This window comes from Nyctereutes procyonoides, unplaced genomic scaffold (assembly GCF_905146905.1).
Source record: "Nyctereutes procyonoides isolate TBG_1078 unplaced genomic scaffold, NYPRO_anot_genome, whole genome shotgun sequence".
Taxonomy (NCBI): domain Eukaryota; kingdom Metazoa; phylum Chordata; class Mammalia; order Carnivora; family Canidae; genus Nyctereutes; species Nyctereutes procyonoides.
In genome coordinates, this window is record NW_026575146.1 from 18,144,122 (window position 1) to 18,161,997 (window position 17,876).

General features: G+C 35.0%; 1 protein-coding gene across 7 annotated transcripts in view; it reads left to right on the forward strand.

Moving 5' to 3' along the window:
* The window catches only part of QKI (QKI, KH domain containing RNA binding), a 162,601-nt gene that overhangs the window by 107,802 nt on the left and 36,923 nt on the right, over positions 1-17,876 (forward strand). For all 7 annotated transcript variants that reach the window (XR_008662520.1, XM_055310446.1, XM_055310448.1 and 4 more), the window contains exon 4: positions 8,951-9,094. Coding sequence is in view for 6 of the 7 variants with exons in the window: in XM_055310446.1 (XP_055166421.1) it covers positions 8,951-9,094 (144 nt within the window). In the remaining variant the exon portion in view is untranslated. The remainder of the gene's footprint in view (positions 1-8,950; positions 9,095-17,876) is intronic.

Below are 17,876 nucleotides of genomic sequence, written 5' to 3' on the forward strand. Positions count from 1 at the left end.
AGAAGAAATGGGTAGGATATATCAGAAAGGGAGACAGAACATAAAGACTCTGGGAAACGAACTAGGGGTGGTGGAAGGGGAAGAGGGCAGGGGTGGGGGTGAATGAGTGACGGGCACTGAGGGGGGCACTTGAGGGGATGAGCACTGGGTGTTATTCTGTATGTTGGCAAATTGAACACCAATAAAAATAAATGTATTATTTAAAAAATAATAATAAATAAAAACTTCGCTAAGAAAAAAATTTTTTGAGGAACATTGCAGCTGGAGTCAGTGAACAATTAAATTATGTGAGGCCTACTTTATGTCCATTTTCTCAGTGAATATTAAACTTAATTTAAGATTGCATATACAGCTGGAGATAGTTCTATGTCTAAGCTTTATTGCTTGGCTTAAAATGCATATTCATAAGTATGTTACTGGAACCTTGGTTTGCTTAAATACGTAATACTTTTGAATTCTTTTCTTGGAAGTTTTGACATATGAACTTCCACATTAAGAGCACAGTAGGGGGAGAAGTCTTACGCTCATTTGCCTGACTACAAATGTGTAACTAAAAGAGTTTATCAGCAGGGGTTGGGACTATCAGTGTGGTCTGATGTTTCATGTTATAGAATTACTCTGTTCAGATAGATACTGTAATTAGAACATAATTTTAAACTTCACAGGCACTTACACATCAGGTGTTTTTTGGTTTTATTCTAAAAACCAATCAAAACCAAAAGTGGTTCTCAAATTTATATATATATATATATATATATATATATATATATATTTTTTTTTTACTTAATAGCTTTATGTCATTGTATATAGTAGCTTCAAAAATGAAATGGATGCTATGTAATGGAGAAGTATGGTTAGAACTTGTTTCATTCAGGACAATGGTTTGAATTAGCCCTAATTCAATAATAATGTTGGAGATGTTCATTGTGTACTACGAACAGATTTTAATTTTAAGAATCTCACCCATTGAAAACTTTAATATAACTGAAGGAATTCTATGTGTTAAATGGCCACAGGTTTATCATTTTTGTGTCATTGAAATTTGATAGGCAGTTCTCTCATCTAGGAAATAAAAAAGTATATTTGTAGATACGAGATTTTTTTTTTTTTTTTTTTTTTTTTTTGCCAGGTGTTTCTCTGACAGTTGTCAGTACTATTCTTCATATAACTTATTCAGGAATTCATTTATGGAGAAAGAGCACTTGACTTGGAATTAGGACATAGGACCAACACCAAAAAATCAAAAAGCACATATACCAGATAATTTCAGTGTGTTGCCTTATCTGTGTCCAAAGTCCCTACTCTCTCCAAATGGTGTGCAAACAAGACATGTTTAAAATACCACACAAAAAATTTCAAAAGTAAAATAGAAAAAGGTCTTAAGATTCAGGATCTCAGTGTTCTGTTTCTGGCTTTTTCACTAACTCATGCTCTTTGGGGGGGCAGTTTGCTTAATTAGGGCTCTCAGGTAGGTAATGTCTTATGCTAAGAATTAGTGTTGGAGTACAAGCTCTGAGGTCATTCTGCCAGATAGAACACTTACTGTCTAAATGACTTGAGCAAGCCATGTCTGTCTCAGCCTCCTTATTAACATGTTGTAGGAATAAGAATACTGTACTCATACAGCTGTTACAAGGAATGAATGAGGTGGTATGTTTATATTGCTGAGAATAGTACTTGGCAAGCAGTAATTGTTTAATAAAAGCTTAGTTACTATCTTATCACTATCGTTATTTTCATTTCTAAATTTCTTCATCACCTGAGAGACTAAGTTATTTGAAATTTGTTATTTCTTTATAGCATACTTGTCAGGAATGTAGATCATAATAAAGTATCATTGGTAATTGTATCTACAATGAGGAATGGATGGCATTATAAAGTTTTATATGCTGCTAAACTTTAATTTACTATATAAATAAAGCTATATTGCCATTTCCTTCAATGTTGTCATTTCAGCCTCTCTAAAATTAAAAGATTAAAGGTCAGTGGTTTTGAGTTTTGAACTTATGTACAGACATAGTAGTTATATACGTTGTCTTTGCTCTTACATTGTTCTGTTATATTGAGATAGAGCTTTAGTCTCGAAGGGTTTTTTCTATTTCTTTTCTTTTTTTTTTTTAAGATTTTATTTATTTTAGAGCAGGAGTAGGGAGAGGAGCAATGGGAGGGAGGTAGAACTAGCTGATTCCACCATTGAGCTCAGAACCCAACCTGGGTCTCAGGGCTCAATCTGAGGACCTTGAGATCATGACCTCAGCCAAAACCAAGAGTTGGATGCTTAACACACTGAGCCACTCAGGCACACACCCCGAGTCTTGCAGTTTTAAAAAGACGTTGACCTTTCTGTTACTGCATTATTCTTATATAATGAAACAAGGTAGTCCTAAGGTGACAGAGTAAAGGGAAAGCACTGTCTGGATATGAAAGTTATGAGCATTTTTGTAGAAATATGGGAAAGTTAACTAGAAGAGAAGAGAATAAAAGTAAAAGAGAGGTGTAAAGATTGTCATGTGGAACTGTCAACTTAAATACCAGGGTGAAAAGAAGCAGGCCCAGAAACCAAGATCTATATAAAGGGAGATTATATAGAGGCTTCTATAGGCAGAGACACAAAAATAATGAATACAGCAAAGTACTGTCGGGAAAGCTGCAATATATTGATATATCTTAACGACACTCAATAAAAAGGCTGAGTTGTTGAGTTCAGTAAGTATTTAAGGGCCAGATAGGTGTAAAGTCAGTTATATACATACTGTCAAGGGTATAAAAATCAATGAGAACATGGTTCTGGTATCAACTAAGCTCGAACTTTCTTATAAGCTAGAACAGGTAATTATAAGTTATAATATGATAGAACAAAAGATAAAAGCAAATATTAAAGAAGGCATTCTGGACATAGGAGATAACTTACATAGTTATGGGTGTCATGATCCATGTTTATCAATAGGCCAATTTATTTGCAACATGGAATGAATATAAGCAAGAAATGATACCTGAAATTTGTGTGGTTTGTGAATGGGTATATGTAGTAGCTTAGCTTCTCCGTCAAGGTACAAATAACCTTATGACTGCATTTCAGAGATTCTTCTACAAAACCACTTAGTCCTTGTCCTCACATTTCAAAAATCTGTACTCCTTAGAATTCATAATAACTGAGACCTAATTGTAGACAAGTTTGGAGAAGGGAGATAACAAACTTCAGTTGAGACATACTGAGAGTGCTTTGGAGATACTGATACCACATGTCAAGTTGACAGTTGAATCTGAAGGCCTAGAAATCAGCAGGGATGACTGTGCTGGAATGAAAATTTGGAACTGTCAGTGCAAAAAAACCCATGCTCTTCTGTATTGCTGAGGATTTGGTGGCACATTAAATGACATGACATTGCTCTGTGTGAATATAAACCAGACATTGTAATCATGAGTAATAGTGAGCTGTTTTTTCCACATCATATCTCTGCTGTTGACTCTTGAAATGTAACTGTAGAAAGAAATCAATGCCTTAACCACAGTTTCTGAGAACTATACCATTTTGGATGTATATCCATTTTGCTATCCCTCCTCTCTGCTTCATTTCAGTCTTTTATTTGTCGCAAATTATTAAAGTGAGAAATTTAGGGAGTAGGTTCATAACGTACATTTTGGGTACAGAAGTATGTACCCTAATGCTATTTTATTTGTTTTCTTATGACTGAAAAAAAAAAAAAACTTTATAGAGAGGTTTTATTGACTTCCCCTATAGTATTCATCCAATTCCATATTGCCTTTATTATCTGTTACAGAAGCAGAAAAAGAACGCAGGGAGAAATCTGGTTGGTAATGAATAATAATTACTAGGCTTAAAACTCACTCTTCGGGCAGCTCAGGTGGCTCAGCAGTTTAGCGCCACCTTCAGCCCAGGGTGTGATCTTGGAGACCTGGGATCGAATCCCACGTCAGGCTCCCTGCATGGATCCTGCTTCTCCCTCTGCCTCTGTCTCTGCCTCTCTCTCTCTCTGTCTCCCATGAATAAATAAATAAAATCTTAAAAAAAAAAAAAACTCTTCAAGGAATTTGCTTAACTGAGTTTAGAATGCACTACAATTGGATAAATGTGGCTTCTGGGTAGAGTGATCTTAAAACCTATTTTTAAAAATCAAGTTTGATATATTTATGAATTACATTATGTAATTATGTGAAGTCTGTGGATGAAAACATGGGTGCTCCCTGCGCCCCCGCCTGCCAAGATTCTTTGGTATTTATTCCTTATTGCTACCTTGTGTGCTTATGTTGCTGGTAGTTGATTTTTTGTTTTGTTTTGTTTTCATCTCATCTTTCTATTGTGGTGAGAACTCAGTGGGCCCTTTTTCATTTGGAAGCTCTTACCTTTCACTTTGGTTTCAAAAGTATGTATTACGGTGATAATTTTTCTTCCTCCTCCTTTTTCTTTTTCTTGGTGAAACATCTGTCATTTAGTTTCTGGACCTTTCGAACTAGTCCTCTAATTTTCAACTGTTCTTTACCATTTTCCATCTCTGTCATTGCTGCTGCTTGGACGGAGAGTTTCTCAGTTTTTGTCTTCCAGTCTACCAAGTTTTTCATTTTACTGTCATAGTTTTAGTTTCTCAGATTCTCTGTTATGTTTTGAATTATTTTAACAGCATCCTTTACCTCAAGGATGCAGCATCTTTTAATTCAAAACTCTGCAGAATTTTGAATTTTTCTTCTCTCTGGTCAGTGGTTGTTTTCTTGAGGTGGTTTTCTGTTTGTTGGGCTGGTCAGACTCCCAAGAGAAAAGTCTTCCAGTCTTCCTCCACTAGTGTGTGGGCTGACTGCCCTTGCTCTAGGTGTAGAGCTGGACACCTCAACCTTCAGTGTGTAAATGATCCCACCAACTGCCCCTCAAAACCCAGTTCTGTAAAGTAGAACTCTTTAGGAATACATTTCTCATCTTTTGCTGGGAATTAAGGAGTGCCAGCTGAGAATAGATCTGGAGCTTCAACTGCTCCCTTAGTGAGAATTAAATCAGTCTTCAAGTCTTAGCCTTTATCCCTGACTATTGCTGCCATTGCCTCAGCTTTTTCCCTGGGGGATGGAATGAGGTGGCAGGGGGAGGAGTCTACAGTGGAAATTGGTTCCTTTTCTCCTGGGGTTAGCTAAACCCCCTGATTGCTCAGCCCAGATGCTTTGTGGTTTCTCAATTGTTTCCTTTCCCATTTTCTTCTTTATGAGTTTTGTATATTTTAAACTCTATAGTATTCTAGAATTTTAGGAGGGACTATAAGTACATGATGATAATCTCACCATCTTTATCTTTGTCTACAAGTTTTTATTCTTTCAAGTGTTTTTAAAACTAAGTAAAACCTGGGGCACCTGAGTGGCTCCAGTGGTTGAGCATCTTTGTTCGGCTCAGGTCATGATCCTGGGGATCCTGGGATCGAGTCCCACATCAGGCTTCCCACGGGGAGCCTGCTTCTCCTTCTGCCTATGTCCCTGCCTCTGTCTCTCATGAATAAATAAATAAAATCTTAGAAAAAAATAAGCAAAACCCTTCATTTTGAAGCAAACATTAGGGGAGATGTAGCTTTCTTTTATTTTCAGTTTTTGGCACTTCAGTTGTTGAATTAAGAGTATACATTTGCCAAAGTGTTTTACAACTTAAAAATGTATTCCTTGAATAAAGCACAATGTCAAATTATACTTTAACTTTATTCTCTGTTCCTATCATGCAATTAATCTCTCTTCCTTTTGAAATCCTTTGGCTTTTTGCCTTTCCATGTATAAAAGTTTCTGTGGTAAGTCTCATGGTATTAGTTTTTATTCCTACACCTTTCTAAATATTTTGGATTATAAATCTTTCTCAGTTACCATTGTATTAGCACCTATATTAGTATCTGTATTTGTGTCTTACATATGTGTATATGGGTATGTTTCTGTAAATATTCTTGGGCTTTGTTCTGCGACACAGTGAAGATAGTTGGGAACACTTTTCATCCTTTTAGATCTTGCTTTTAAGATTTGATTAGGCAGTACCGGAGTAGTCTCAGACCAGGTTTAATTATTTCCTATGACTGAGGCAAGCCTTGTATATACTTGACCTCGTATCTGTGAATCATGAACTCTTTTAGTCTGGCTCTCTGAGGGAACACAGCACTTTTACTTTGGGTCCTGTGGCTGGTTCTTTCTCCAGCCTCTGGTATTTCCTCTGCCACACATGCACTGACTAGTGTTCAGCTTAGTGTTTGAGTGGACCTTGTGCAGATCCCCAAAATTCTTTCAGAATAGCTCTAGTACTCGTCCTGAAATCTCGCTGGGTTGGTCTCCCTGGATTTTCTGTTTAGTCTCCACAAGCCAGAGAGGTAGCCTGGCACCCTTCCCCAGCCTGCATCCTGGAGACTCCCAAGCCAGAGAACTGAGGTAATCTAGGGTTGACTTCTTGATTTGTCATCTCTCAGCCTCATTGTCTTTATTGCCTGACATTCAGAGGCTTGAGAACTGTCATTTCTTGTGCTTTGCCTGTTTTTTATTTTATTTTATTTATTTTATTATTATTATTATTAATTATTATTATTATTATTTTTTTGGTTGTTTCAGCCAGGAGAGTGAATCTTGTCTGTTATTTTTATCTTGGCTGGAAGCAGAAGTCCCCTTACTCCTATGAATATAGACACCTTTTTTTAGGTTCATCAAACTGTACAAGTCATTTTATTAGATCTATCAGAAAATTGATATATAAAAATATATAAATTTTGGTGAAAAATATTGTTAACATTTTTTAACATAAAAATTAAAATCTATGTTTAAAAATTGATTTCTCTTGCCACAGTAGAGATACATTCATATATATTCTATGTTGTTAGCCCTAGAGAGAACCCTGAGGTTCTCAATTTTTTTTAACTCCTTGATACCCTAATTTCCTTTTTTTTTTTAAGAGTTTTATTTATTTATTCATGAGAAATAGAGAGAGAGCACAGCAGAGACATAGGCAGAAGGAGAAGCAGGCTCCATGCAGGGAGCCCAGTGTGGGACTCGATCCTGGTACTCCAGGATCACGCTCTGGGCCAAAGGCAGGCGCTCAACCGATGAGCCACCCAGGCTTCCCCCTAGTTTCCCATTTTTTCATGGTGTCTGTCCCCTAGGCAAGATGAAATACTTAATAGATATTTTTATTGAATAGTTACTTCCAAACAGCTTCATTAGTATTTGAATCAAAACAACTTAAAGTGAAAAAAATTAAATTTTATTCATAAATTTTAATGTTTATTGACATCATTTATTAATGAGATCTCTTTTTTTCTTGGGCACCATTCAGATTAGCAAACATTAGGAGAGCAAACAGTATTTTCATACTAATGATATTAACAAATATGGGCAGAAACATATATTTGACTGTTAGAATTCATTTCCATCCTTATTGGCTAAGGCCCATATATTTTCGTTAGCATGACCTCTGCAAACATGTAAGTTGTAGTATAGGGCTGTTTTATTGTATTAATTTTATTAATTTATGCCAGTGTTTAAATCTCCTTTGGAATCTTAAAATTTATTTTTAAATTTACTTTTATTTAAATTCAATTAATTAACATATAGTGTATTATTAGTTTTAGAGGTAGAGTTCAGGGATTCGTCAATTGTGTATAACACACAGTGCTCGATATGTCATATGCCCCATCGCCCAGTTACCCCATCCCAGAATCTCACAATTTAGTAGTGACATTTAAGAGGAAGGTACAGCCACACGCATTATCTATTGTTACCTTGCACTGAACCAGGTACATGTATCCATACCATTTCTTTACTTATTTATAAATTTACACTTTTATTTTCTGGTTTTAAAAATGATTTATGAATTCTATTACTTATGAATGTGTCTGTGTTCTCTAAAACTTAAAACAAGAAGTAATTGTAAAATTATCATATCTTAGGTGAAAGGGAAATGTAGTCAGCCCTACTTTTAAACCTCCCTGTATATTGGTTTGACTATGTTTCCATAATGGGGTATCCCTCACTAAGTGATTTGAAGACCTCAAGGAGATGAAACATTGATGTTTTCCATTAAGCAAGTACTTATGATTGCTATAAATAGTGACCTTTATAGTTTACTGTTTTTAAAGCAAGGTCTGATGGAAACATATATTCCTTGTAATGATTATAGTGAAATGTTTCCATAATTACTACTTGATACACTTAAATGGCATCTTTTTTTTTTTTTTTAAGATTTATTTATTTATTTGAGAGAGGGAGGGGGAGCACAAGCAGGGGGAATGACTGAGGGAGAAGGAAAAACAGGTTTCCCTCTGAGCAGGGAGCCTGACACAGGGCTTGATTCCAGGATCCCTAGATCATGACCTGAGCTGAAGGCAGACCCCCAACTGACTGAACCACCGGTGACGCTTAATTGGCATTTTTTTTTTACATAATAATGTTTATGTGCAAAATACTTGTCCTGAACTTGAATTCAGCCAGTGTTATTTAAAGTAGTTGTACAGAAAAGGGAAAATCACTGAATTTGAGAATGCTAATGTGGAGTCAGCTCCTAAATCGGCATGTATTAGCTGTGTGACCTCGGTGCTGACTTCAGTTAACCTTCATGACTTATTTACCCCATAAGTAAAAGAGAGAAGAAATAATATGCTTTTTATGATCACCTAAAGATGACTCCATAATAACTTTCTTAGTATATAAGAACATTGCAAGGGATCTGATGGCCTTGCTTACTGTTGTATCTTTAGCATCTGGTTTCATGCTTCGTACATGTAAGTGATCAACAAATATTTGTTGGATTAACTGTCATTTGACCACGTAGTTTCACACCAAGCCTTTTTTCAAGGAAAAGAATTCAAAAGGTTTATAAGGTCATTATAGCAGAATGATGCAAACATAGCTTAAATTATTGGCAACTTGTTAGTGTTATGAAAGATATATTCTCTCTGAGAAGAAAAATTGGTAATGTGTTTTGCAAATTTTTTAGGAGGAGCAGAATAGAGGCAAGCCTAATTGGGAGCATCTTAATGAAGACTTACATGTACTGATCACTGTGGAAGATGCTCAAAACAGAGCGGAGATCAAACTGAAGAGAGCCGTTGAGGAAGTGAAGAAATTACTGGTACCTGCAGTAAGTAATGATTTCCAAATCCTAGATTTGGGGCCCAACCCCGTTTTCCTTTAATTTTTTAAATTAGTGTAATGTTTATCTTAATGAAGAGGTTATTTTTTTATTTAATCTCAAAACATAAATATGATTTAAAACTCATTTATTATAGCATAATAGGCAAACAGACATTACTCAGATCCTAAAATGGGAAAACCTGTTTATGTTGGGGGAAGGAAATGTTGTGAGGGGAGCTAGCTCAATTAGTGTCCTACTTTTCAAAGATGTTATTATTATTGCCTCACTCTATTACAGGATGAAAAAAGTAGATACATTATCAGTAAGGGGATGAAAACCTTTTTTGACAGAAGAGCAGTTTCTCATTGTAAGCAAGTAACAAATGTACAGAAAAGTCCTGTAACACTCCTGTGTTAGTAGGAGTGCATTGTTTGAGTTGGCTGTGAGTTCCAAGTACCCTCCTGGCATGTCATTGTCTCCATCGAAAGATTAATATTCCACAGTGAAATGTTCCCATAGTATGATGAAATTTTCTTTTAGAAAACAAGAGCTAACTTTTGTGGATTCATTAGATATCATCTCAAGCACTTTTCACACTTCAACTCATTTAATGTTTTTTTCTAAGATACTAAAAACTATTAAAGTTCATATTTAGGGGTCTTAGCTAAAACACTGAAAGTAAATTTGGAGGTGATGTCTCATAAAGGAATGACCCCAAATACCTTTGTTCCCGTCCTCCCGCTATTCCATCCTCCATCTTTCCCTCCCTGCCCAGCACTATCCTTGTCTTTTCTTATTACATAACCCTTTAGTAACTCCTCATTTAGAAATGATGGTTGCACGCACTCCCAGAGTATTGTATTTTTCAATGGAAAATGAAAAATAAATGATTGGTTTTCAAAGTCTCTTTAAAAATATTTTTTTTGTTGGTAAAAATGATAGAAATGTGAACCATAACTTGCTACTGAAAAATTAGGAATATTCTTAGTATTCTGTCAAGCAAAAACTTATGACATTTACATAAACAAGTATGGCATCTGTTACTCTTTATTCCCCAAATAATCTATTCTATAAATAAACTTAGAAGCTATAAACATTTCCAATTTATGGGATAAAATTAACTACTTAGAAGAAAAGAATTCCACAAAGATGTTGTTCATTTAGATCTTATAAAGAATATAAACAAACAAATTATAAACTAAAATGTATAGTTTTATACTATTAACCCATATAATTTTCCTCCTTTTCCTTAATAATTGTACAGTTTTGAAAAGCTATATAATAAAGAGCCTTTTTTTTAAGTATACTGAACTCTTCGTCCCGTGACCAGAAAAAAGTTATTTAACATTATTTTATTGCTATATATAGCTGAAAATGCTCAGCTCACATAATACTAAGTAAATAAGTTCACCTAATACAGTAAATAGACCAGTCGTCTGATAATTAAAATTCTTACTGATTTATTAGTTTATTCCAGCCATTCTGTGAACTACTTTAGTTTTAAAAGTTATTAACCTGGGAAAGAGCATCATGTAAAAGCTGTGTTAAGTAACTAGCTTACTAGTTACTAATAAGCTATGTTTCTTTCAGAAAGAGTAAATTTCTATTTCCTCATTTACAAAATGAGAATTGGAGTAAATGACTTCTAAGATTGTCTTTGAATAGACAATAGAATAGGTGGTAGTGGTTAAAAAAAAACGGGAGAAATTTTTTAAAAAGTTCATACGATTTATATTTCAAAGGAAAAGAGCACTTTTGGTGATAAAATCTGTCTCCTATTGAAATTTTTTTAGAATTGTTATTAATTACTACCACGGAAGTAATACAACTCTCTCAGAATTACGAATTATAGACTAAAAATACTTGAAGGTGTATACATTCAATAAAGTAATTTAACCTTATAGAATTTCTTAATCCTATCCATTTTGTCAGATATGCGTATTGTAACATGGCTGCTGTGTCAGGGAATTTATTTTTATTAAACTCAACATTATTAAACATTTCTGGTGATGGTACCCTGATAAGCAAAGGTTTAAATAAAACATAAGCTTTACAATCCTGAAGAATCAAGTGATTTGGGTTTTTACTTATAGGTTGTAGGGAGACAAAGCATTTATTTGAGAGCTGACTTCTGGATTCGAATCCCATCGTTTGTGACTTTTTACTGTCTCCCTTTCCTCATTGGAAACATCACAATCAGTGATTGGGAACATCACTGAACTCTCATGTATTTTTTTTTTAATTTTTACTTATTTATGATAGTCACAGAGAGAGAGAGAGAGGCAGAGACACAGGCAGAGGGAGAAGCAGGCTCCATGCACCGGAAGCCTGATGTGGGATTCGATCCCGGGTCTCCAGGATCGCGCCCTGGGCCAAAGGCAGGCGCCAAACCGCTGCGCCACCCAGGGATCCCTCTCATGTAGTTATTATGAAATTAGATGATACGTGGAGAGTGCTTAGCATAATGCCTACCACAGAACTATTTCATAGATGTTTGCTATAGCTTTTTGACACTTTCTAAATAATATTGTTCTATAATTGTGTAGGTTCACATACTGCTCTTTCCAAGTGCTGATTATAAAATGAATGCATTAATTCAGGATTGAAGAAAAATACAAGTTCCTTCTCAACTCATTATTCTTTTTAAGTAAATTGATTTGACCCTTATAAAAAAATTCACTGTAAGGCTCCTTACAGAATCCTTTAGTTTATCATTACTTAAATATTTTCAAAACGGTATTTTTCAATTGAAAGTATGGACCCATCATGATTTTCTGAAAAGAATTCACACATAAATGAATTGGTTAAGTCTGATTTATTTTTTCCTGTTTGTGTAAGAGTTATAAAGGGAATGATAGGGACACTAGCAGTTATTTAGAAATGTATTATTTAAGATGCCCTCAGATTCAGAATTGCAGAATAGAATTATTGCCCTAACTCAGTGGGATTTGACTAAGGGTTGTCAGAATCACTGCGTGAAAGACAACACATTTCTTATCAACATTTATGTTTTGTCTAACTCTAGGTTGGCCCTCCAGTGAGCTGCCAATAGATCTTTTTAATTCTTATATTACATGAAGACGTTTTGAAACATTTCTGTGGTTTTCATATCTCAAAATTTATCTTGAGAATAGTGACACTCGGAATTTTGTTGACCATTTCATTCTCTTTTTTTTTTTTTAAAGATTTTTTTTAAGTTTTTTTTTTTTTTCTTTTATTTATGATAGTCACAGAGAGAGAGAGAGAGGGGCAGAGACACAGGCAGAGGGAGAAGCAGGCTCCCACCACCATGTGATGTAGGATTCGATCCCAGGTCTCCAGGATCGCGCCCTGGGCCAAAGGCAGACGCCAAACCACTGCGCCACCCAGGGATCCCGACCATTTCATTCTCAAATGCTTATTTAACATTTCCATTAACAGTACTTTGCAGTTTTGCCTTTCCTGTCTCTAAATCTTATATGTCATTTGGAGTCTCTAGCCATTATCAAGTGTCCAGAAAAGTGCCAAATTCAGTCAAGTTTACTTCCTCCATCCCTCAGCTATGCTCACTTCCTTTTGCCTTCATTTTCTTTACCCTTATCTCAAGCCAGTTACTCAAAACCCCACAGCCAGCATTTGTACTTGTTCTTTTGGACTCCACAGACCCATCCTTACATTGCAGTCTATTCATAACCTTATCCTGCTTAAAAAAAACCCTTTTGGTGGTTCCCTCTTAACTCCAAGAGGAGAATGGAGAATTCTTGAATGTGTACAGTTTCCTTCATGACTGCTGTAGATTATCTTCCAGGCTTCATTTTTCACTCTTCCCCAAATCTAAAGTACACACACATACACAAACATTCCCTGCTAGAGCCACAGACTGAATCATTCTGTATTTATTTGATTTCTTGAACCTTTCTTCTCCCTCCTGGACCTTTGAATTCATTCAATAAATGTTCATTGTGTGCATTTACTATGTCAGCTGTTGAGGATACAGAAAGAGTAAATAAAGCTAACAAAGTGCCCGCCATCTTGAAGCTTACCTTCTGGTTGAGGGGAGGGGGCAGCTTGGATTACTGACAATAAGATACACACACACACACACACACCACACACACACACACACACATACTATATAGTAGGTTGTGCTAAAATGTGAAGAAAAATAAAGCAGGAAATCGGGAGCCATGGATTAAGGAAATACTATTTTATATGAGATGATTAGAGAATGCCTCTCTCAGAAGATGACATTTGGGGAAAAAGAAAACCTAATTGACATGTGGTGCAATCATTTGGATATCGTAGGGTTTCTAAGCAAAAAGAACAAGTGTGATGATGCCTAGAGACATTTTTGAGGTGTGTCAAAGGGGGTCCAGTGAGGAGCTTAGTGAGCTGAGAGATTGGTGGGAGGTGAAGTTGGGGAAATGGGGAAATGGCAGTTACAGAGGCCTATAGGCCATAATAAGGATATTAGATTTTAGTCTAACATAAGAAGCTCTTGGAGGAATTTGAGGAGAGGAATAACATGGTCTAATTTGTGTTTTAAAGAATCATTCTGAATAGAGAACAGACACACTTTGAAGGCGATGGAGAAAGCAGAGAGACCAATGCAGAAGCATTTATATTTCATGAATGAGGTGAAAGGAGTGTGGACTAGGGTTGAAGGGGCTGACTAGTAGTAGATTAGGGATTTATTTTCAAGGTAAAGCTGGCAGGAATTTTGATGGATTGGGTGTTGTGTATATGTGAAGACTTCAAGGTTTTTACCCTGAGCAATTGGACTTTTCTCCTCTTCATATTGTTAGAGGAACAGGTTTGAGAGGGAAGTCAAGAAATCGGCTTCAAAAGTCTAAAAATTGAGCTAGCAAATGTTAATTGGGCATTTAGTTATAACAATCTGGGCCCAACAATAGATGGGCCCAGAATATGTCAAGTTTGAAGTTGTCATCATATCAAAAGCTTCTAGAGCCAGGAGGCTGGATGCTATCATCTAAGAATTGGATAAAGGTAAAGAATTAATCTGGGGACTGAACCCTGGGTATTAAGAGAGCAAGCATGAGTTGGGGAGTAGTGGGGGAGGGGAAGCAGGAGAAGCAGACTCCCCACTGAACAGGGAGCCAGATGCAGGGCTTGATTTCAGGACCCTGGTATCATGAACTGAGCCGAAGGCAGATGCTTAACCAACCGAGCCACCCAGGTGGCCATTGCATTTTAAATTTTAATACTTCATTCACATTACAGTCTCTGAATTGCCTTCCAGAAAATTTCTACCAATTCACAGTCTTGCCATTGTTGTATGAAATGACTGTTTCTCAACACAGTCTAAAGCCTTGGGTATTAACCTAAGTCTTAAATCTTTACTTTCCTAGTAGTTTAAAAATAATTATAATAAACTCTTTAATTACAAAAATGTGAATAAAATAATTATCATAGTTTTTTTAGGTTTTTATATTAAGCAACTGTGTGATATTATAGATAGTTTTGTAACAAAAAACTATATTCTTACCTTTACCTTGAACAGGTACACAGTTTCATATTGTTTCCATGGGGAATAGGAGTCAAGATTACATTTTCATTTACAGAATAAATTTTAGGTAAAGTGTGGAATTGTCTTTGTATTATTTCAGTATATATGTTTCTTACCTAACCATGTAAACGAAGTTGATTTTTGGAAAGAAGTAGATGTAGAAAGAGTTGCATGTTTTTTGCCCATTTTGTTTAATGTTATATAGCAAAAGATCTATCCCTGGCTTGAGGGACTTGGGGGGAGTAGAGAGTGGAGAGCAGAGACTTTTTTGCTTTATCTGAAATTTCATAATTAAAATGTAATAGTTGATTATCTTGCATCTGCTGATTTTTAAGATTTAAGAAAATATGGGTAAAGGTTGTACTTGTATTCCATGTGACAGGGTTCTAATTTTTCTAAAGATTTTGATGATTTTAATGTGTCCCCATTAATTCACATAACTCTACACACCACTAAATGTTGAGTAAATCAATCCAAAACCTTTTTTAATTTTTTTAAAAGTGTTTATATATTTATTCATGAGAGACACAGAGAGAGAGGCAGAGACACAGGCAGAGGGAGAAGTAGGCTCCATATAGGGAGCCTGATGTGGCACTCAATCCTGGGACTCCAGGACTACGCCCTGAGCCAAAGGCTGATGCTCAACCACTGAGCCACCCAGACGTCCCAGTCCAAATCCTTAAAATTCAAGTTGGGTTTCAGAACAACCTTATGAAATAGGTTCTCTCTTCCCAGTTTTCTAACAATCTCATGGAGAAACCTTAGCATTGTTAGAGAACTTGGTAATTTTGTTTCCAAGAAATAGTTTAAAATTCTTATTTCACTGCAAAAGTAAAGGGTTGAGAGGATTCACATGTGATTCATTAGTAGAATCTGATAGCATCTTACATAGAGAACTTGTTTACTTTGTAAATAATACTGTTTTTAATTCAGATATTTCTTTGATTTTAACAGTTTATTTAAATCTCTTTTGTTTTTAAATCACAACGCAAATGGTGCCTAACTAGAGAAGAATAGGTTCTCTGGTTATATATAATGTTTTTATCTGACAAGTCTGTTACCACCAAATATATACTAAATATATCTTTCTATTTTAAGTAACCCATTCTCTTGTTTGAATCTCACTTCAATAAACCTCAACTATACTGCTTCAGATTCCTTTGGCCTTTAGTATACTGCTGTGATTACAGGGTGATCTTTTGTGAAAATTTTCATCTATACACACTGATTAAAAAAAAAAAAAGGACTGTAGAACAGTGTCCTGACATTGCAGATCTTTGGGAAGAGACCTATTGCTGATACAAATCTACCCTCGAAGTATTTCTTGAGCACCTGTATTCCTGCCGCCCAGCTGAAGTAATCTCTCTTCCCATTGTTAGTCTTATTCCGTTTAATTAATTCTCCCATAAGTTAATAAGAGTGATTTTAAAAATGATACATAAATCATATTAAAGGCATAACTTGGCCATTTCACTTAGAATAAAATTCAAGTTCTATACTGACATCTGTGAGTTAGGGCATCAGGTGAGCTGTCTGGTATGAAACTGTTGTAAAGTGAGGAAGTTGTAAACAGGTAGTTGTGAAGACGCGTAAAGTAAGAGAAGGAAAATGTTAATGACACAATTTTAGAATTTTGGGTAGTTCTGTGTAACTATAAAGTTTAGTTTCCACATGTGTAATTTTTTTTCTTTATTAGTTATTTTATAAATGGGAGAAAGAATTTTGAAGTACAAACTTGGAATAGAAGAAAATAAGCAAGAAAAAGAAAATCACATTTTCTAAAATGATGATCAGAGGATATCTTCAGACTGACCAGTAGAATTCTACTAAGTATGTAGGTAGAATGTGAAGCAGAACGTTTTATAGGAAGAAACAGTGCATTGTGTGTGATAAGATTTAATACAGTGACAGCCTTCTTATTTTAAGTGTACCCTGTAAGGAATTATTTAGGGAATTGTGATTTCTGGATTTATTATATTAAAGATAATTGAGTAGGAAAAAAATGTAGTTTTAATGATTCATATGGAATTTTACAATATGGATTATTTACTAATTTTTGCTCTGTATTTAAGACAGGATATATTGATTATTTTTTTGGTATAAGCCTTATTGTGAAGTGACACTATTATTTGTTTCTCTACAAATTTTTTTAATTGAAATTTTTATAATAGTTACTAATTTAATATAGTTATCCCTTATGATGAATTATTATTTTATAGTTAAATGATAGTTTAAATTATTTAGTTCTTATATATGTAAACCTTAGATTGTTAAACATATACATAGAACTTCTTTATTGTAACTAGGAAGCTTTCTTCAAGTGACATTTTAATGCTTGTTCTTATACACATAATTCTCATATCTTTCTGTGATCCCTTCAAAGTAAACTGGGCTGTTAAATTTCTTGGCTTTCTTCTTATAGTCTTAGCATTTACTTAATATGCTTATATATAAGTACATAGAATTATATATAGCTTTTCAAATCACTTTAACATATATTTGATCCTTAGAGAAAGCTTGTATTAATTTACTCATATACCAGTTCTGTCATCAGGTATTTTCATTTCCTTTATAATTACTGTAGTGATATTATAATATGTTACAGATTTTTACTTCATTTGTCTTTTATAAAACAATAAACCTGTTTCTAATTAATTTGGTTTTAATATTCTCATGTACATATTAGGACATGAGCATAGGTCAGTTACTGTCTATTATTTTAAGGACTCATGAGGGTCTGTTATTTTTGGACTAGGATGGGTGAAACCATTAGAGGCGTTTGAGAGAGGAATGACATGATCTGAGTATTTTTCAAGAATTACTTGATCTGCTCTGTTTAAAACAGTAAAGAGTACAGGAGTGGAAGAAAGGAACCTCTGATAGGAGCCTGCAAATTATGGCTCATTGGCCAAATCCAGCTTCCCACCTGTGTTTTAATAACCCATAAACTAAGAATGGTATTTGCATTTTTTTAGTGGCTGGGGAAAATCAGAAGAAGACTTCATGCAATGTGAAAATTGTATGAAATTCAAATTTCATTGTCCATTAAAAAAGTTTTATTGAAATACAACCTTGCTTACTCATTGACATATTGTCTGTGGCTGCTTTTGTGCTTCATTAATAAGTTGAGTATCTGCAGCAAAGACCATATTCCCCAAAAAAGGCATTTACTGTCTCATTATAGAAAGAATTTGCCAGTTCATGGACTATTGCATTAATCCACAGGAGAGATGATGGATTGGGCCAAGATAGCTGTAGAGGTAAAGCATGGTCTGATTCTGA